This window comes from Pteropus medius, unplaced genomic scaffold, assembly GCF_902729225.1.
Source record: "Pteropus medius unplaced genomic scaffold, Ma_sr-lr_union100, whole genome shotgun sequence".
Lineage (NCBI taxonomy): Eukaryota > Metazoa > Chordata > Mammalia > Chiroptera > Pteropodidae > Pteropus > Pteropus medius.
The window spans coordinates 616,679-637,556 of NW_024347852.1; the positions used below are offsets into that span (position 1 = coordinate 616,679).

Below are 20,878 nucleotides of genomic sequence, written 5' to 3' on the forward strand. Positions count from 1 at the left end.
GGGGAAAATGGGCTCGAGCCTGAGGCCACACCACGCCAGGGCAGGATCGGAACCCGGATGGGTTCCCACCTCTGGCGCTTCACCACGGATACCTACGTGCGTGCTGGTCACACCAGGATGGTTATAAGCCTCAGGGAGGCGTGACCCGCTGAGGGCGGAGGGAAGAGGGGCGGGGCAGCTGACAAGTGGTGGCTCAGCAGCGGGATTCCAAGAAAGGAGTGTGTGCGTGTGGTGGGGGGAAGCTCTGGGCTCCTGTGTAGCGACGACCTCACCAGTCACCCCAGTCAGGGACCAGCACAGCAGGTGGAGAGGCTCCAATCAAGGCCAGGGGACTTTCAGAGAGGGAACTGGGCAATGTGGGGCACGTGCAGACAAGAGCCACCACGGGATGGGGAGCAAAGGCAGTCTGAGTAGGGGCCCCAGCTTGGCCAGCACCGCCCCATCCTGGAGAAGCAGGGGCAGGCAAATGCGAGGTGCCTGCGAGCCTAGGGCTCCAGCTGTACTGCAGCAGGTGTAGCAAGGGCTATGGAGAGACATAGATGTGTTCAGTGACCCAGGTCGTGTGGAGTCTTGGGGGACCAGGGGCCCTGCAGACGAGGCTGTGGCAAAGGGCAGGTGTGTGCAGATGCCAGGCTTGCAGCAGAGGCTGGCCAGCCTCTGGGGAACTGTGAAGGTTAGCGGGCCTTGGTGTCCATCTCTGTGATGTAGGAAGGCCCCGCTGCTGAGATGGGATCCCCCCACCGATCCCTAGTCCCAGCTCCAAGACAGGCTAGGGGAGGAAGTGGGTGCATGTCCCCACAAGGACTTCTCCCCAGTGTAAACCCATGACTCGGTTTTCTCAGCTGCAGGGAACAGGGTAGTAGTTACTGCCAATCAGCCCTGGCCTGGCCTTGGAGGGTCTGGGACAGGAAAACACAAGCAGAGAGGAACCACGTCTGTTGGGATGGGCAGTTTTCAGGGAAACAAGGGCCAAGCTCTGCTGGGAACCCACACCCACCCTTCCCCCAGCCTGGCGGGCAGCTGGAGCAGAACCATGCCACGGGGACAACAGACAGAGAGCCGAGGGGACAGACCCCGAGAGACGGCTGAGAAGAGAGCCTGGGAGAGGCCTAAGGCGCGAGTTGACAACAGAGGTCTGTGGAGAGACTGCAAGAGGCTGGAAAAGGGAACGAGACCCAGTGGACACATGTGAGGACAGAGGCTCGCGGCCATCGGCATCCCAGCCCCTGTGCATGGGACCCCACCGACTTTCCCCCAGGAAGCTGAGCCGTCCCAGCTGAGGATTTATTGGCGTAAATGCAACCATATAAAAACATAAGTTATGAAAAACACAGTCACGATGTGCCCTCCCCTCCCACCCCCTTCCCAGACCCCAGGCCCTAAAACTCCTGACCACAGGAGAAAGGGGGAGCCCCGAAACCACCTAAGAACGCCACAGCCCCTGGGCCCGTGCAGGGCCGGCTCGGCTGGGGTGGGAGGACCCAGCGCCGCCTCAGCGCATCCGGTAGTCGGTGGAGCAGGACAGCTCGCACAGCTGGCCCTTGAAGTCCAGGTCGATGGTGAAGTCCAGGTCGCGCTGTGGGGAGAGGGTGGACGTGAGGGGGGACCAGCGACAGGGCTGGCAGAGACCCAGAACTGTCCGAGTCAGGAGGAGGCAGAGGGCTGAAGCATGCCTGCGAGGGCTTGGGACACCATGTCCCCCCCCCCGAGACCCAGTGGGTCCTGGTTTTAGCCCACGTCCAGGCTGGACACCCCACACTGGTAGTCCACACCCCCGCATCTGCCTTGAACCCTACCTCCCAGTGACAGCTCACGTGACACTTGCAAACCCAGCCAGCCGGTCCCTTGAGGACAGACCTCAGCTGCCCCACCTCTGGCCTCATGACAGTTCCCGACCCGGGACCATTCCCATCAGAAGTTACTTCTTCCTTCTTTTTTAAATAGGTAACCCCTTTCCCAAGCACACTTCGTCCTCCCAAAAAACTGGACAGCAAAACTCGATGGTTCCACCCCACTGTCCCCCACTTCCTTCCCTCCCAAGCACACCAGGGCTCCCCGCAGAGGCCAGAGGCTCCGGGAAGTCACCGATGACCCATCCTTGAAATTCGCCACAAGCTCCCACCTCCCTCCACAGCTGTTTTTGTAGTTTGGGGTTTATCAACCTCCACAACACTGACATTTGGGGTGCACCCCTCTTCATTAGGGGCTATTCTTTGTCTTATGTACCCCCCACCCTCTACTCGCTAGATGCCGGTAGCACCCCATCTCCAGTTATTAACGACCAAAATGTCTCCAGTGGCTAATGTCCTCTAGGGGACGGCCAGCTTGTCCCTGGTTGAGAATCACAGCTTTAATGGGCTCTTATCTCCTTGATTTACAAAGTGGGAACAGCCTTGGGCCCCCCGTCTCCACCCAGGCTACCTGAGCACCATCAGCCTCATTAACACTGGCTCGATGGCCCAGACTCCCCTCCTTAGCCACTGGCTACGCTTGGGGCAGCTCTGTCCTGTCAGGTGCCCTGGAGGCGCGGCCTTTGTTCCCTTGCCTGGCTCCCCAGCCTGGGGTAGGAAGCCCAGTGGCTCTCCCTCTGGCCCCCACCCACCTGGCCCCACGCCAGAGTGTCCTGTGCTTAGAACAGGAGCGCCAGGAGGGCAAGGGTTCAGCCTCATCGTGACTGGGTCCCCAGGGCCCCGCTTCCGGCAGGTGCTCAATGAAACTTCCACAGACAGACCCTGAGAGCCCCCGACAGGCACAGGTGCCCCCCACCCCGCCCTCCGCCACCCGCGCCTCACGTTGTTCTTGGCGTTGGGCCGCATGCCGATGGTGCCGAAGATCTCCTCGCCCGTCTTCACCGTCAGGTAGTCCTCCATGTAGAACACGGTCTGCTTCCAGTGGAGTAATGCGAGGACATTTCGAGGCCTATAGAGGCTGACTCAACAGAGCCGACCCCCATCTCCGGCTCCACCCCTTTAACCCGGTCTGCTTCGCCCTCTGTCTGGCCCGATGTGACTTACTGTGGTGATTAAACCTGCCGTGAACCCCGCCCCGGCCAGCCGAGAGAGGGACCTGTCTAGGTTTTGGTGGGTGGGAAGCGGATCTCCGCGGTCCCGTCGCCCCAACCCGCCCCGGCCCCGCCCCCGAGCTCACTGGTGGAGAAGCCCGTCCTCTTGTGGCAGCGGGTGAACTCGATGTTGAAGTAGGCCACCAGCGCGTGCACGTAGTCGTTGCGCTTCACTTGCAGGCAGAAGGGGGAGGTGAAGGTCAGGTCCTCCACCTTCACGGTGTAGATGTCCACCTCCTGCGGGACAGGCCCCGTCCCGTGAGCCCGCTCAGCAACATCCAGCCCAGTATTCCACCCCGATGCCCGGGGGAAGGCAGGTTGGACTCCCCGTTCCCTCTCTCCTACATCCCAACCTCAAACCCACGGTGTACTCCTAGAATTACTACCCAGGGAGCCGCCCGGTCCCCCTCTCCACGGCCGCACCCTTCCCCAGGCCTCCACTGCCTCCCCTGCCTCCCCACTGGGGGCTCCCAGCTTCCGCCCTCCCCCCACGCCCCGCCCCTTCCTTGACACATGGCCAAGATGAAAATTCTAAAACAGCATCAGTCAGATCCTGTCTTGCCCCTGCTTAAAACCCTGACAGCTCCCGGAAGCACTCAGGACAAAAGCGGGGTTCTGACGCAGGCTGTGGAGGCTGGACTGGTCCCCGCCAAACTTCCTCCTCCACCGGCTTTTGCCCACCTCATGCATCCCAGCAAGATGTCACATATGGGACATGGGGGCAGAGGGCTTGCTCAGTAAATGCCAGTCATGGTATTCTTTGCTGGTGATAAACTCACTCCTGGCCTCACATTGGGTGTCCAGGGGAGTGAGCCCTGCCTGGGGGTCTCAGCTGCCTTCAGTGTGCCCTCTGGGACGTGTGCCCCTGGGACATGGCCACCTCCTGGCTTGCAGAGCTTTTTAACGGGTGAAGTGGCTTCTCCCGGCCTCCAGCATCACCTCTGGTTGACAGGTCGTGTTCCCAGGACCTCAGGCCAGCACTCTGGGCCCCGATGTCTCGCACGACGGGCCCAGTGTTGACCCTTCTTTGGTTCGAACCCTGGGGGCCCCCTGGCCACACGCAGCCCCTCACCTTTATGAGGCAGGCATTGGTGACCAGCTGCTTGGGGTCCACCACGTCCACCAGGGGCTCCTTGATGGCCACATCTTTGATGCAAGACATGTCAAAGCCGTACACGTTCTCCCACCCTGGGGAGGGGCAGAGAGGCGGGTGAGCACGGGCTGGCCCTGGGCAGAGCCCGCCGTGCCCCGCGCCCCCGGGACGCCCGCTCACAGTGGATCTTATAGTCTTTGTACTGCCGGTCCTCGATGGCCGTCACATACAGCGTGGCTCGGTCTGGGAAAATGAGGCCATCGGGCGCCTGCGAAGGGGTAGGGCAAAGGCATGGAGGCGGGGGGCCTTGGAGATGGTGCCCCTGAACCTTCCCTGTTAGGTCTCTTTATCCACCCCCTCTGCCCCACCTGGGCTCCTGCACTGGCCGCCCCATCGGCTCCCCCACGCTCCACCCTGATCGCCACGGCTATGCCCATATGGCTGCCTGTCCTGAGAGGTAAGGCAAGGTCTCACAAAGGTCCACGAGGCCCACGAAGACCTGTACAGGCCCCTCCAGGCCTCACCTCCAACTTTCCCTCCTGCGGACCTCCCAGACCCCCATTCCGCTCCAGCTCCCCCGCTGCCCAGCACGCAGTGGGCACACGCGTCCCAGGAGCTCGGCCGTGGCTGAAACCCTCAGCCCGACATGCCCTTCCCCTCGGATCTCATGCGACTGCTTCCCATCCTTCATTCGGTTCTGTCACCTCCCCTGGGAGCTCTGCTCTGAGAACCTGGGACCAGGGCCCCCCAGTCCCTCCCTATCCCTTCACCCTGCTGTGATTTCCTCCTGGCGCTAACTTCCTCCCGACACTAACTTCCTCCCGACACTGCAGCATCTCCTCGTCGGCGTCTAGCTCCCAAAGCCTGCTACACCCCGCCTTGGCTGCGGGCCTTCCGGTACCTGCGCAGTCAATACTGTGTCAAGTCCCCCATGTGGCAATACCTAGCACGGCTTTTGTTTTCTGCCCAGACCCGGACTGATAAGTGCTCAACAAATGGCTGAAAGACCCCAGCCTGTCAGCCGCCTCCCCGCCAGGGCCTCACCAGCCACTTGTCTCGGGCATAGAGAACGGTGTTGAGCATCGACTCATAGAAGAGGCAGTAGCCCATCCACTCGCTGATGATGATGTCCACCTTCTCCACCGGAAGCTCCACCTCCTCCACCTTCCCCTTGATGATGGTCACCACTGTGGGGGCAGACAGGGGCGCATGCCACCAGCCCTGAAGACACCCAAACACCCACCTTCCCAGGGGCTCCAGGGCCTGGGGACCCCACAGGGGCAGCCCTTGTCCTCTAAGGAAGGGTTGGATGCTACATTTGGGCAACTTCGAAGAACGTGCTGAAGCCACGCCCTGTTCAGTCAGGTTTAAAATTCGTCACTCTAGATATTCTCGAGCAGCAGTGGCAATTTTACGTGGATTAGGTATTAGGTGACATTCCGGTGTTGCCACTAACAAAATGGTCATGTTTTTAAAATAGCCTTATCTATTAGAGACACACAGCAGAATTTACAGGGGACCCGATATCGCAGTTGGAATTTGCTTCCAACGGACATACCTAAAGCTGAGTGATGGGTGCTTGAGGGGTTCATTATACTAGTCTTTACAGTTCCTAAGTGCGAGAGCCCCGCGTCCGGAAAAGCCACCGCCTTCCCACATTTTCTGCCTCTCAAAACTTGCAGGGGGAACTCAAAGGCAATTTGGGAACATCGACTCGACCTAACGACACATCTAACCCACGCGGCCCCACTGTTATAAATGGACCTCACACATGTACTAGTTCGCATGTGAAATGACGTCATGTGCCGGGGGATGAAAACCTCAGAAGCAGCTCAACGCCTGCCACCGGCAGCCTGGTTGAGAAAGCTGGGGTGTTTGCACGTGGTGGGTCATGAGAGAGAAGATCTTCTCAGCGTCCTCTAACGTGCCCGACTACCCAAGAAGCAAATGGAAAATGCAAAGTGGAAAAACTTCCACAAAATGCTAGCTGCGTGTGAGCATAAACACATTTACGTGTGTGTGCTTGTAGGTGCAAACTTCGCAGGGAGTGTTGGTTGAACTCGAGAGAAAGACGGCTGAGGCGGATGGCAGACTTCTCACTGTGGGCCCTCAGGGGTCACCACGATGGTATTACTCACTGAGAAATCTAAAGACTGCTTCCTGCCCTGACGTTTAAGACTGAGGTGCAAAGCTTGCAACCTGGACACTCAAATTCCGAGGGGGCGGAACACACCCATGAGGCCGTGGGCACTGAGGTCGGACTCCCTGGCCGTCGATGTCGTGGGCCGCAGAGCCCACAGAGGAGGAATGGCTGAGATGCATTTGGGGCCCCGCCCCTTGCCCAGGGCCCCGGTGAGGCTATGACCACCCACTAAATCCCCACACCCCGTCTTCCTCCTGGGCTCACCATGGTCTAACTTGTTGGCTTTGACGATCTTCACCGCATAGTCAGAGATACTGGAACACTCGATCTGGGGGCCCAGGAAGAAGGAAGGCTGAGACCCCCAGTCCCACCCTCAGCCACCACTTCCCTCCATCCAGTCTCTGAGCCCCAAAAGGCCCCTCCTTGTCCCAAGGCCCAGGCTGCCCAGGACACTCACCCCGATGACCTTCCGGGCCCCAGCCTTGGCAGCAAACATGCAGAGGATCCCCGTGCCCGAGCCCACGTCCAGCACCACCTTGTCCTTGAAGAGGTGCCGATTGTGAAACATGGAGTTGCGATACGTGAGGGTGCGCACCTCGTCTTTCAGCATCTCCTGGGGGACGGGAGGGTGCAAAGGTACCGTGAGGGCGGCCTGCACGCCTAGTGGGAAAACAGGGTGCACTGGCCTCCGACACCCTGACATTTTGGAGGGCGAGTGCTCAGCCTTCTCCCCCCCGCTTGCTTAATGCCCTTGGAACAAGTTATGCCCCTTCCGTGTACCTCAGTTTCCGTGTTTGTAAAATCAAACGCGGATGGACTAAACTCCCATCTTCACCAGATTCTACCACTGCCTCCTAAGTCCCAGTGATCCTCGGCTTTAAAAAGTCCTCAGTAACTTAATGCCACTGACCTGTACACTTAAAAATCGTAAGTTTTGTTAGGCAAAAATCGTAAATTTAAGAAAAAAGAGGCATCGGCTGAAAAAATAAAGAAAGAAAGAAAGAAAAAAAACCCTCTGAACCCCATCCCAGCTGCTTTCTGGGATCTCCGCCTCCAGTCCTTAGGAGTTGAGAAACCATCTGCACACCAGGCACGAGCAACTGGGAGACGATCCCACCGCCGGCCACTAGAGGGCGGCAGAGACCGGCTGGCCTTGACCTCCAGCTGCAGTCTCAGGCACGCATGCGCGCTCCCACCATTGCCTCCCAAGAGCTTCCCGTAGAGTACCAGGCTAACCTCAGTCTCCAAGGCAACGGGTAGACGAGGCGACCCCCGGGGTGAGCGCCTCGCATGCGCAGAGAAGCGGCCCGCTGCCAGGCAAGGCAGTGCGCACGCGTGGGAAATTAAGTTGCAGCCCTCCCAAACACGAACCCCTCAAGATTCAGCAGCCGTAGGAGCTGTCCACACTCACCTCGTGGATCCCGAAGTGAGCGTAGGAGTCAAAGTAGTAATCTTTGGACGTCATGTCCTCAGCGTTGGGCTTCTCGCTGCTTTCTGCCTGGCCACAGGAGACCTGGGAGGGAGCGGATGGGAGCATGGGTCAAATCTGGGGGCTCCCCAGGGCCTCTTAAGCCTCCAGATCCCTACTTCTCCCTGGAGTAACCCCCCAAAATCGTACCATGGCAACCTTACAGCCCCCACCTGCCATCTTGCCTCCCCCAGAACCCCAAAACCTAAAATCCCATTTTCTTCCTTTGCAGGACCCCCCCCCCTCAGAGCACCATCCAGGGAGAGCACCCCGCCATCCTCCCAGCCACGCCTGCACCATCTTCCAGTCTCTGCCCCCGTTTCTAGCTCAGCCCACAGCTGGGGAAGGGAGGGGAAGACAGAACTGGGGCAGACACAGGAAGGGCAGAGGGGCTTAAAATGAGCATGGGAAGCAGCCATAATATTGGGGGAGGCCAGATGGGGGCCACAAACCTGGAGGGAGTTTGTACTAAGTGTTTCGGGGGCACGGAGTAAACTGGTTTGAAGCAAGAGGGATCAAGGTTAGACCGCTAGAAAGGGCCTGACGTGTGGCAAGATAGCTTAATGTGGGAAAGTGTCTCACAAAAGGATATTTACTTCTTCAAGAGGCGGCTGGAGGCTCATCCCATTAGCCAAGGTGGCTACAAAATTCTAGGAGAGAGTAACAGGGAGAAAGGATTAGCTACTGGGAGTGGCTAGGGGCAGGCCAGGCCAAGGGACCCTGGCCCTCGGGGGAAGGGAGATGTTTTCTACAGTTTTCCTTTTCCTTGGTGGAGAGTGATGGCAGAGGGAGCAAGTGATGAGGTGGGGTTGTTTCCAAAAGGGATGGGACAGTGGGGAGAGAAGAGAGGGGGTTCTGTCTCAGCTGTGGCTGGAGAGATGGCGGACCGCTCCCATGTTGCCCCTTTCTGGCCAGACACCTGACCATACACACCTCCCCCATCCAGCCCAGAGAGACTGGCACCCGCTGGGCACACAGGCACTGCCAGCTGTCGCTCCCCCTCATCATCTAATCCCCCCGGATTAGGTGACGCTTCCTGACACACACCCCCATGCTGGGATGCCAGGAGTAGCTGGAGGAGGGGGGCTGGCAGGGTGTGCCCACTGGGCATCTGCCACTTCTGCAGACCAATCTCTCGTCTGAGAGGATTCCAGAAAGGAGGTGTGGCACACAGGCACCCCACCGGAGCTGGCACCCTGACCCCTAGCTCCGGCCTTGGGCTCAGGAAGCTCCAAATAAAACCAGCTGGAGACAATCTCCGTTCTCATTACGCTCTTGCTGAGACAGAGCCCCTGGGAAGAGGCCAGGCTCTGAGCCCTGGAGTCCCTCTCTCCCCATGCAGACACCCATCTCATGCCCGGAAGGCCCCCGGTGTGGGGCCAGGTCCTCAGACAACCTCTGGGAAAAATACTTCCTCTACCCACACAGGGCCTGGTCTAGGAGAGAGCCCAGGGGGATGGGAGTCATTGGAGTGACCCTGGGGAGCTGACCTCCACTCCACAGAAAGGAAGGGGTGGGAGTACCCCAGGCCCCGTCACATTATATCTCTTCCCAGATGTGGCCACCCTCCAGGCTCCAAGCGTGAAGTCAGGGACATGACCCACGGGGCTGCAAGCCCCACCGCATTCTCCCAAGCCAGTGAGAATGCCTACAAAGAAGGGCAAGGGGATTTCCCACGGGGGCCCATTTCTCAATACCACCGACACTACCGCAGACAAGCCCCAACGGGCTCGAAACAGCAGCCCCAACCCAGCGCACATGGCTGCACAAGAACCACACTCTCGGGAAACCGTTTCAGGGATAAAGGTTCGGCACCCTCAAACGGGCCTTCAGGAAGGGGGAGGTCACCTCCCACCTTCACAAACACCCGGCTGAAAGGTTTCATCACATCCCCTTCCCAGCGAAAGGGCTCCCCCCACTCCCGCCCCGCTTAGCCGAGGTCGGGGGGGGCGGGGGGTGGGTTCCAACGGGACGGTGGGCTTTGAGACACGCCCCATGAAAAAGATGTCCCTCCCACACACCCAGAAATGGCCACAAGGGGGTGCGCGGCGCCTTATCGAGAAGAATCTCCTTCAAGCTAGAGGCCCCACCACCACCCAGAGGGAGGTCACAGGGGCAATACCCCAAACCCCCGTTCCCAAAGCCCAGGGCGGGGGAGAATCTAAGAACAAGAAACGGCAGAAGGCGGGGGAGTGGGGTGGGATGAGGACCGAAGGGAACAAATTCATCTTCCTCCAATCCCAACCCAAAAGTGCATGAAACCTGGACCGATGCCTAAGCAGATGCCCCTGTCCCCAGAAGGGGCTTTTATTAGGACTGAGATACACCGCCCCACGCAACACACTCTACTTCGCGGAGGTTCCCAAATAAGTCCCACCCGGAGGTGTACGTCGCCATCCCCTGGGAGGAAGGCCGGGGGCCTCCGAAGGAGGGTCGGAGTCTCCTCCCCGCCCCCCCGGCGCGCCCCTCCCCCGGTCGGGGGCGGGGCCTTTGTCCCGCACGTGGAGCCCGCCAGGCCACCGGGCACGGCACACCCCCTCCCCACCCACCGCGCCCCAGCCACGTGGGGGCCAGGCCGGAAGCGCCCCCAGCCCTCCTCCACGTGGGAGGGGGCACGAGCTCATCGGCTCGGCGGGATACCGCAAGCCCCCGAAGGCAGAGAATCCGCACATCAAACGGTATCCCCGGATCTGGAGCATGCGGCCTCCCCTCGGTATGGCTGGCGGTCTTTAGCCCCAATCCGGCGACACGGAGCCCCTTCCCCACGACGGAGCCATAAAACACCGACCCTCAAACCGACCCCCTCCCCCAGCGGCGTTCCAGACGCTCACCTCCATGATGCAGTTCGCGGCCTCGGCTGCCGCCATCTTCACCCGCACCTACTCCTCCAGCCGCCGAGACCCCCCCTTCCCCGCACTCCCCCGGGACCGCCTTATACCGGAGGGTCCACGGCCCGCCCTCCGCGACCGTGCCAGGAGATCTTATTGGCAATGGAGGCGGCCCGTCTGGGAATACCGTTTAGCAATTGGGCCAATTGGACGCCCATCAAAGCCCAGGGACCCGCCCAGTCCAGCGTGCGGAGCCCCGCCCCCTTAAGTCGACAGGGATGGGAAAGACTGCCCGTCCATCGCAAGAACTGTGACTGGTGATTGGGCAAAGTCCAGCAGGAGTTCCCGCCCCTTCACCCCAGCACCTCCTCAAAGCTTCCCGGCAGTCCCCGCGCTAGCGGACATTTTGAAATAGATCTGTCCATCACCAAACGACCCGCCCCTTGACAGCCGCTACTGGTTTAGCCGGAATGTGACGTCACGAAGCCTTCGGCGAGCCTTCTCCAAGTTGCTGGTCTCAAGAACACGGCGATTGGCCCACGAGAAGGGCGGAAGCAGGCCTCTAGGCGCCAGCGATTGGCAAAAGTAGCTGTAACTCATTGTCCTGTCGGGTGGATTCTCCCAGCCCGAGGGGCGTCCAGGGGGAACAAGGAGGGGATTGTTCTCGTTTACCTGAAGGAAAAATTGAAGCAACGACAGGCTCAAAGAGAGGGTGGGCTTGCCCGGGGGTCCCCGAACCCAGTCGGGAAGAGGACTCAGGCGACAAGGAGTTTAAACTGTAGCCCTCTACTTAACTGTTGCAAGTTTTCTAAACCCAGAGACCACTCAAACCACTTGGCCTTTGCCAAGTCCAGCCCACCCACCTCCAGAAACACCTCCTTTGTCTGCCGACTCCTGGACGTCAGCTCGGGCACTGCTCAGGCACCACCTCGTCCACAGAGCTTTCCTCGACCTGCAGAAAACGTTACCAATCGAATAAAGATGAATACAACTGGTAGAATATACCCATCGCTCTCAGAAAGTTCCTTCATGACCCCTTCCAGTGAACACCTCCTTCATCCAACCCCTGAAGCAATCACTTTGTTTTCTGTCACTATCGTGTAGCCTTTCCCTTGCTAGTTTCCTATGAATGGAATTATACAGTATGTGCTCTCGTGTGTCGGTCTTTCGCTCAGCACAATGCTTGAGATTCTTCCAAGTTGTTGCATATAACGGTTTGCAATGCTTGCAATTATTGCTGATGGGTATTTCACTGTATAGATGTATCAGTTTATCCGCTTTCCTGTTGATAGACATGTTTCCAGGACGAGGCTATTACGAATAACGTGGCTATGCACTTTCATGTACAAGTCTTTCTGCCCACGGACACTTTGATTTCTCTTGGATAAACCTAGGAGCAGATGTCTGGGTCATATGCTAGATGTATGTTTCGCTTTATAAGAAATTGCCAGAAAGTTTTCCAGTGTGTTCCACCACTTTGCATTCCCATCAATGATGCATGAACAGTTCTAGTTGCTCGACGTCCTGGCCATCACTTGCTAAGATGTCTTTAGTTTCACCAGTTTGGTGAGTACGAAGAGCTATGTCATGGCTGTCATTTGCCTTGCTCTGACCACTAATGTTGACCATCTCTTCATGTGCTTAATGGCCATTTGTATATCTTCTTTTATCAGGTGTCTGGTTCAAGTCTTTTGCCTATTTTTACAAACGATGTTGTTTTCTTATTCACAAATAGTAAATGTTCTTTATAGATTCTGGATACAGGTCTTTGTCAGTTATAGCTACCTTGAATATTTTCTCCCAATCCATGATCTATCTTTTCATTTTCTTAATGTTGTCTTTTTAAGAGCAGAAACTTAAAAATTGGATGAAGTCCGATTAAATATCGGAGCCCGTATCTTGACCCCTACGCTGTATGTTGTATGGGTTTTAAAACAGTTTTTTGTTTGTTTTGTTTTTGTTTTTGCTGTTTTCCCAAATGTTTCAGCAAGGTTTTTTTATTCCTTTTTTTTTATACCCAAGAACTATATTTTGACCTGATCAATTCAATTACTTTTCCTCCGTACTGCTACTAAGAACAAAAACTATTTTGAAAAAATATAACAAACTATTTCTGCAACACTAGGGAAGAACCTAATGTCACTGAAAAGGAGATGGCACTGGACAGGGGACACATGAGTATCGAGTTCAGGGGAGAAGTCTGAGCTGGAGTCAGAAATGGGGGAGTCGTCAGCATCAAATTCTGCATTTCCCAAGTGGCAGACACTCACCACATAGGGCGAGTCATGGGCCGTGGCAAGTCTGAACTAAGATGTGTTGTGAGCGTAAAACATATGCTGGATTTTGAAGACTTCATGTAAAAAGAATCAGTAACATCTCATTAATATTTTTAATATTGAACACATGTTGTCTACGGCCATGCCACCCTGAACAAGCCCGATCCTGTCTGATCTCGGAAGCTAAGCAAGGTCGGGCCTGGGTTAGTACTTGGATGGGAGACCACCTAGGAAGACCAGGTGCCGTAGGCATTAAAAAATAAATAAAAATTGAACACACGTTGAAATGATTCTATTTTGGATAAATGGGGCTAATAAAAGATTATTATCAAAATTAACTGACATATTTCTTTCTACTTTGCTTTAACGGGGCTACTAGTGCATTCTAAATACCATACATGGTTCATATATTCCATTTCTGTTGGCCGGTGTTACATTAGGTCACAAGCCACAGAACAGACAAAATCGCTAAGGAGTTGGCGTGACTCGCACTGTGATTGGAAGCACACAACTTGAAACTAATTTAAATAAATAAATTTTTAAAATTTAAAACAGTTTTAAAAAGCAGCACACAGAAATCTAGCCCTTCTTCTTGACTTAGGTCAAAGTGAAATGAGCTAGGATGGTAGAAAATTAATCTCTCACTACACTGGAACTTGGTCCTTCTTTCAATTAAGAATTTGGCAGCACATCAAAGATCCTAGGATTCGCTTCTGTGGTCTGGTCCCCAACATAAGTCACAGATGCTTGCATGTCACATGATGGTTTCTACAGACAGGCACATGGTAGGCAGAATTCTAAGGTGGCCCTTACGATTTTGGCCCCCCTAGTGTTATATACCAAACAGTGCATTGGGTTATATGACAAAGGAGATGAATATCACACCCTTGATTAAGTTACCTTATGTGGCAAGGGTGAATTGATTTTGCAGATATCATTAAGGCCCCAATCATTTAACTTTAAAATAAATCAGAAGGGAGATTTTTCTATCTGGGCCTGACTTAATCAGATGGGAGCCCCCTTCAAAGGAGCTGAGGTCTTCTCAAAGGCCACAGTGACTCCCCTGCTGGCCCACCACCGTGAGTCCCATGGGTACGAGGACAGGAATTCTGCCAACAAACTCAAGAGCTGGAAGCTGAGACCCTGACTGCACTCTGAACGGAGCACCCCGCTAAGCTGCGCCCACATCTCTGCTCCACAGAAACCGTGGTTAATAAATGTGGATCGCGAGCCGCTACAATGGTGTGATTTGTTACCCAGCGAAACGGCAAGAACTAATACATCTGAGAGAGTCCTTCCTGCTCTGCTTAGAAATGTGGACATTAGACCCATTCTAGGTCTTTCTACTGTTAATGTAGAGGCACACCTATTACTATGCCACTCATTTTTACATTCATGTTGAAAACTTTTATTTCAACATACAGTCAGTTCTTATTAATCTTGGTAGCTATGTTCTCTAAGGTCACTGCACACACTGACCTAGCAAATACTGAGCCATTGTTCCTGGTGAAATAAGGGCTCAGGTTTCTGAGAGTCTCGTTACAACACTTTTGTCGACCCATCGATACATCACCTTATTTTGTGTGTTTCTGTTTAAAGGCACCTTATTTAATATACATTGTTGAATCACGTGCAATGGAGTCACAGCCAAGAGCACAATAACTCATGCCTGAATGAAGCTTATCCAACCGGGAAACAAGACAGCCTTCCTGCACTTAGGGACAGTGGACAGCAATTTGGTGCTATGCTCAAGGCCTTTTCAACAGCAAAATCGCTACGAAAAGCACAGAAAGCAGAAAAATAGAGCGCTAAATAGACTGTGGACAGGACACGTTTACGGTATGAGAGCCAGAGCGAGAAGGCACAGTGCCACCGCCTTGGTCAACCTCAGCCGAGAAGTCGCACATCAGGTGAGTCCAATCATTTGCTGCTCTGCCCACATGCATGGCCACGAGGACCACGAAAATTCCGTGGGTAATAATCTGGGGATTACCCAGAAATTTTGGTGCATATGCAAATTTGCCAATCTGGGACCTGCGTATAACGAAGACCAGCTGTAATTGGTTTCCCTTGTAATCCTGTACGTTTCATCGTGTGTATTTACAAACATAACTCTGCGAAAGGGGCTATCGCCTTAAAAGGTGACACACCCCAAGTCTACAGGTAGATGAGGAGGAAGCAGCAAGAAAGGTTCAGAAGGAGCAGTGGGAGTAGATAAAGGAGAAGAGAGTTGTGTGCTGGATGCCCGAGGAAGGAAGATTATAGCTTTCTTCTGGAATCAGCCGGAAAGTCTCCGTAAGCATCAACACAGGGTTAGCTGGAAGAATTAAACCATGCAATAAAAAGGGAAAATATAATTAGCTGGAATCATATTTACAGATATCCTCAAATATGCTGTATGTTCAGGTGACGAGGACTCATCGGTGCTCCAAATCGATGTTTCTAGAATGAACTTGCTCTTTCCTCAATTTATAAATTGGAGAGATCTTTTAATCACACTTCTCCTACTTAGAACATTAGCTCCCAAGTTAAAGTACAAACAACTAAATACTTGAAAAAGTTTTTAATATAAAAGTTTTTAAACAATTGTTTTTTGGCAAAACCAGGGAGGGTGGCCACCACCCCACAGCCCTGAGTAGAATGGGAAGGCTTGGGAGGCACACGGAAAGCTCGGGGACCTGAGTTCCAGTCTCATAGCACCTTCTGAGAAGGATGTCAGTCCAGGGGCAAGTTCAAGTCCACGGGTGAAGAGGCCAGGATGCCCTCCTGGAGGAATAAGTGGCAGAGCGTCATGAGTGGAGGCATCTTCCAATTACAGCTGCACCCACGGCAGCCCAGTGAGAGCAGGGACGGGGCATGCAAAGTACCAGAGAGGGGAGACAGAGACCCGGGGGTGGGCGGGGACAGAGTCCCAGCAAGAGGGTGGTAGAGAGCTGGGGTTTAAGAGCCCTGGCTTCATGTCAAAGAGCTGATTCTAATCCCCTGCACAAGAAACGTTCCCTCTCTGCCTCCATAAAACTGGCATCATAACCAAATCCCATAGGTTGCTGTGGGCTTAAATGAGATCATCCCGCTGAAGTCCTTGGCGAGCTCCCCGCCAAGCTTACCTGTTATCAGTCCTTCAATGAAATAATCTTACAATTCGACAAGCTTCTGGGCTGAACTCCAGGTTCTTTCATCCGCTGTGACCTCAACACCTTGCTGTGAGGTCTAAAGGGTCTCTCTTGCTTAACTTGACCACCTGCAATCATCTCTGACTCTTCCGCAAACCAGCATTCCCACCCCTGCCCTGCACCCAGATCTTCTCCATCTCAGGGGACGGACATCGGATGTAGCCCCGCAGTTGCCCAGGCCAGCATCCTCGACTCCTGTCTGCCACTCAGACCTCGCATCCACTCCATTAGCAAAATCTGTCATCTCTACCTCCGAATGAAATCCAGAATCCTCCAGTACCCCCACACTGGTCTGAGCCTCCCTCATCTCCAGGCTGGACTCGTGGTCACACCCTCCCAACTCTCTACTCCGCCCTCTCGCCCTACAGTGTTCCCCAGGCCGCCGCCAGAGGGCGCGTTAACACCTAAGTCTCCTCTTGCCCCTCACCTGCTCAGAGCCCTCCAGGGATTCCGGGCTTACTCAGAGTCCCAGCATGACCTCTTGCTCTCGCTATCACCTCTCCCCCCTGCTCACCCCGCCCCAGCCCTAACGGCCCCTCCTCCTCCCCGCTCCTCAAACTCACCTGGCCAGACCCTGCCACTCTGTGAAGCAGTGGTTACATTCTGAGGGCCTGGCAGGTGTCTTTCTCTGACTGCATCCCCAAGCAACGAGGCAAGCGGGTGATGGTGCCCACTGGGCGGGGACAGACAGGTGCTCAGGGAGATGGGGCAGCTGCCAAGGTCGCACAGCCAGCACACGAGAGCCCAGTCCAGCTCTGAGCGTGGCACTGGGCTGAACGCAGTGAGCAAGCAAGGTAAGACTCCTTGGCCTTTTGAAGCTGATGTGTCAGGAGCGGAATAAGGGAAAGAAAAATAAGTAAAAGCAATCATTTCTACCATCTGTTCGAAGGTGCGGAGCGCTGCAGAAAGGAATAAAGCAGCGAAAATGGAAGGGGAGTGGGTGGGGAGGTGCGGAGGTGGCTGCGGTTCTAAGTGGGGGCGGGGAAGACCTCACTGGGGGTAGTACCCGAGCAGAGCAGGGGAGCATTAGAGGTGAGGCAGGGGACTCCGGGGGAGGGCATCCCGCCAGGCAGCGTTGCCCAGGCAGACAGCCACTGGATAATACACAGCCGAATGCCCGCAGAGCACTAAGTACTTGCAAGGATGATCCCATTTAATCCTCACAATAACCCACTGATCATCGTGGTGCCTGGTGTACAGTAGGTGCTCAGTACCTAGGGAACAGGTGAATGAATGGTGGGGCTGGAGAACACCTGAGACGTCTTAAGGGAACCGAAGAACACCCCCCCCACACACACACACACATGCACAGTTACGATTAAGTAAAGGGGGGCCCGGACAGGCTCTGGTGGCTCACCCAGCCCCCGTGGGCCCGGATCCAGGGCGTGAAGCTGTGCACGTGCTCCACGCTGAGTCCGGCTAGGGTGCCCCCCAGCCGGGCCACGCGTCTGCTCAGCTCCATGGCCAGGGCCAGACGGGCCAGGGGCTCCGGGGAGGGCGGCGGGGGCCCGGGGCACGGCAACGACGGGCGTGCGCGGCTGGGGCGAGGGCTGCGCTCCCGGCTGGAGAACAGCTCCACCAGGCGGGCGAAGGAGCCGGCCGACAGGCGCGCCAGCTGGCGGCGGAGGGCAGGGTCCGAGGCCAGCTGTGCGGTGGGAAGGGGAAGAGGCCCGGTCCGCCTCAGAAGAGGGGGCTTGAAGGCGTGGCTTTCTGGGTCAAGGGAGTTCTAGAGACTAACTCTAAGCCACACCCCTATCCAGCACATCAGCCAATCATAACCCAGGTTGGTCCCTGCCTAACTACTCCCAGAAGTGGGGGGCCTAGAACCCGAGAAGCTAAGCCACGCCCCTGCGGAGGCCTTCACAGCCAATGAGGGCCGAGCCTTTAAGTTCTAGACCGTTAATCTGCCACACCCCACGCACGGTTCCCTGACAGCCCCGGAGGCCAGGCCAGTGTCTATGACAACCTCGCCTTCCACCATACAATTAATATTACAGGACCATACACTTTGCCAAGTTCCTGAACCTATCGTATTCCAGGACAGAGGCACACACCACACCTCCGCGGTCCACTGCCCCCACATTCTCCTCCGTGCGCCTAGAGTCAAACAGGGCTTCAGATTACACAGCCTTCTCCAAAGCACCCCCGCCCCGCGACCGCCACATATTCCCTTCTGTCCTCGACTGGTCCCAATTTCTTTCCTAGGTCATGGTGATGGCCACACTCCCTGCCTTAAACCAGGCCCCTCGAACGAGTGACGAAAGCCTCTCATTTAAAGTACTGTCCTGCCCTGGCATACCTGTCACTCAACCCTTTATGCGAGCCCTGTCCCACCCTTGCCCCACCTGACCATCCAATGAGAATGCAGACCCAGCTTCCGATGCCAGTGCCCAACCAGCCAGCAGTTCCTATCTTAGTTAAGGGATGGAGCAGACCGACCATCACCTTCTGGTTGATGTCTTCTGCCTCCTCCTCCAGCAAGGCCACCAGCCTCCGCAGCAGGGCTTCCTTCTCTGTGGGTGGGGGACCTTGTAACTCTGGGGGACAGAAGAGAATTTGGCTGCGTGCAGAATCCTGGGGACCCTTCTACCTTCACCCTTCTCTGGGGCCCCTCTGCACCTCACCTGGGCTAGGTGGGGATCGCAGTTGCTCCTGAACCAGCTGTTCCAGCCGCTGGGCCACCAGGGCATAGAAGTCTGGAGTAGCTGGGCCTGGGGCGAAAAGAGCCAGTGTCAGGTCTCCCGGACATCAGGAAGTTATGGGTCTCTCCTCCCAACCACCTCGCCAGGTAGCAACGATTTCCGTGTCATGACGGGGTCAAGTAAGGCCCAGGGAGCACACTTGGCAAAAGACCCTTGTACTTTCCACTTTATCGTGTCCCCTGAACTGGACTTAGAATGTTAGAGCTGAACGGGACCTTGAAGGTTATCCCATCCGAGGAAGGCGAACACGTAGCAGTCCACCTCGCCCATTTCTGGAATCATCGACCGATCACAGAATTCTCCTCTCCAGCTCGGCAGTCCTTTGCAAACTAGCACTTCCCGGTAGCCATGACTAGTCTATCCAGGCTCACATATGAGAGGAAAGCTGTGGGTCACTCTTGATCAAGTCCAATGACTCCCACCCCCGCCTCCCCCATGCCTGTTTTGTCATTGGAGAAACTGTAGGCGCACGGGACGAAAAGGATTTTCTGAGTCATGTAATCAAATGACCAGGGAGTTGTGATTGAAAACCAGGTCTCCTATCTCCCTCTTGGGGGTACTGGTGGGTCCAAAAATCTGACGGGCAGATAAGGAGGGAGATAACAAATAGAAAGGGACCAACAGCCCTCTGGAAGCCTGCTCACAAAATTGACAGACAGCAATTTAACTGGGATTGGCGGGGGCGGGGGGATAGAATGGTGAGGGGAGGTGCTGAAGATGCCACACAGCTACCTACCCCCTTAGCTGAGTGAACCTGAACGAGGTCCTTATCCTGTCTGTACTTTAGGAACCAAAGCTCCTGGCCCTGCCAGGTCACCAGTCATCTAGGAAAATCTCTTACCAGGCTCTGAACCATAGCAGGGCTGGAGGGGCAGGGAGCAAGGCCGGGGGGACTCGGGGGGAACAGCTCCTTGCCCCAGGGAGCAGGGAAGACATCTGCGAAGGCGGCTCAGGAAGTCTGTCGGCTCCTCCTGGGCAGGGTTCCTGGGGAAGGGGAACTCAGAGAGTGACCGCAGAAATCTCCTGCAAGCAGTCCCTTTTTTCTCCCACTGAGGACCTCTCCCTGCAACCCCAGGGACAAGAAACAGAGCCAGATAAGACGAGAGGGGAAAGGAGAAAGACTGAGACCAGGAGCAAGTGTTGGAGAGCCCACCCCACAGGCAGGCCCCCGAGGGCTGAGGGCACCTCCTCCTACCTGGGTGGGATCGGAATAGGGGACCTGGCAGTGTCGCCCCGCCTAAGGAAGGCAGCTAGGACCTTCAGCGTGTCCTCCTGGAGCCCCAGCTCTTCCGAGCCCGCCATGGGGGCACCTGTGAGAGAAGGGGCTGAGGTATGGACTCCAGGGCTCAGCGGCAAGTAAAGGCTTGGGGTCCAAATTCCTCGCCATGAATGAGGAGGGGTCCAGGACTTGTGAGTCCCCAAGGAAGGAAGTGGCTGAGGGTCTGGACTCCTAGGTCCTTTAGGGGAACTGGGGTCTCGGGGCTCAGACTTCTGAGTCCCTAGCGGATGAAGGGGGATGAGGACGAAGACTCCTCGGTCCTGGCAGAGGAAGAGGCTGGAGACGCGGATTCTTAGATCGAAGGCAAGACGGGGTTGGGGGTCTGAACACTTGAGTCGGAGAGAGAAGGGGACTGTGCCTCATGCCTCTAGGTCCCCAAGAGAGAAGGGTGTTTAAAGCTTCGACTTCTGGATTCGCAGAGCGTATGCCACGCTACTTAAGCCGCTGGAGGTTGGGAACCACCAATCCCAGCAGGCTTCACGGCAAACACTGCGCTCGGCCCGTACCCGTTCGCCGCGCAGCCTGCCGGGACGTGTAGTTCCACTCCGAGGCTGCACTGTTGGGGGCCCGGGACGCTTGGATGCCACACAAGCGGGACTGGGGTGCCCGCACCTGGAGCCCGGCCCCCTCCTCTTCCCTCCTCACGCCAGCCTTCCCTAACACCCCGCTCACCTGGTGCCGGGCCCCGCCGCCGCCTCCTTCCCGAAACTCGTGTTAAGAACTTTTCTGAAGCAGTTTGACTTTCCCGCGCCTGCGCACTGGGCCGGGCTGGGGACGGACCGAAAGTCGAGGGGGCGGAGCCCTGGGTGCCCGCAGAATTCGCGAGTGACGTTCCCAGCATGCCAGTGGCCGGAA

General features: G+C 56.0%; 2 protein-coding genes and 1 pseudogene across 5 annotated transcripts; 1 reads left to right on the forward strand and 2 right to left on the reverse strand.

Moving 5' to 3' along the window:
* Positions 1–1,277: 1,277 nt before the first annotated feature.
* Positions 1,278–10,733, reverse strand: PRMT1 (protein arginine methyltransferase 1). Of its 2 annotated transcripts, XM_039878647.1 has the most exons (11): positions 10,597–10,697; positions 8,362–8,415; positions 7,709–7,810; positions 6,755–6,910; positions 6,562–6,625; positions 5,199–5,341; positions 4,335–4,422; positions 4,134–4,249; positions 3,144–3,298; positions 2,793–2,919; positions 1,278–1,576 (listed from the first exon to the last, which is right to left on the reverse strand). In XM_039878647.1, the coding sequence occupies exons 1-11, from the start codon at positions 10,630–10,632 to the stop codon at positions 1,493–1,495; spliced, it is 1,125 nt and encodes a 374-aa protein (XP_039734581.1). In that variant the 5' UTR covers positions 10,633–10,697; the 3' UTR covers positions 1,278–1,492. The 2 variants fall into 2 exon arrangements, with proteins under 2 accessions (XP_039734581.1, XP_039734582.1); XM_039878648.1 differs by lacking the exon at positions 8,362–8,415 and having other exon boundaries at positions 10,597–10,733.
* Positions 10,734–13,001: 2,268 nt separating this feature from the next.
* Positions 13,002–13,121, forward strand: LOC120615596 (uncharacterized; annotated as a pseudogene).
* Positions 13,122–15,415: 2,294 nt separating this feature from the next.
* BCL2L12 (BCL2 like 12) lies at positions 15,416–20,849 on the reverse strand. 3 transcript variants are annotated; one of them, XM_039878643.1, is made up of 7 exons: positions 20,696–20,840; positions 19,940–20,054; positions 19,586–19,728; positions 18,667–18,753; positions 18,388–18,579; positions 17,400–17,687; positions 15,416–15,635 (listed from the first exon to the last, which is right to left on the reverse strand). In XM_039878643.1, exons 2-7 carry the CDS (start codon positions 20,044–20,046, stop codon positions 15,448–15,450), a joined length of 1,005 nt encoding a protein of 334 aa, XP_039734577.1. In that variant the 5' UTR covers positions 20,047–20,054; positions 20,696–20,840; the 3' UTR covers positions 15,416–15,447. The 3 variants fall into 3 exon arrangements, with proteins under 3 accessions (XP_039734577.1, XP_039734578.1, XP_039734579.1); XM_039878644.1 differs by having other exon boundaries at positions 15,418–15,635; positions 18,488–18,579; positions 20,696–20,849; XM_039878645.1 differs by lacking the exon at positions 17,400–17,687 and having other exon boundaries at positions 15,418–15,635; positions 18,488–18,579; positions 20,696–20,837.
* Positions 20,850–20,878: the final 29 nt, after the last annotated feature.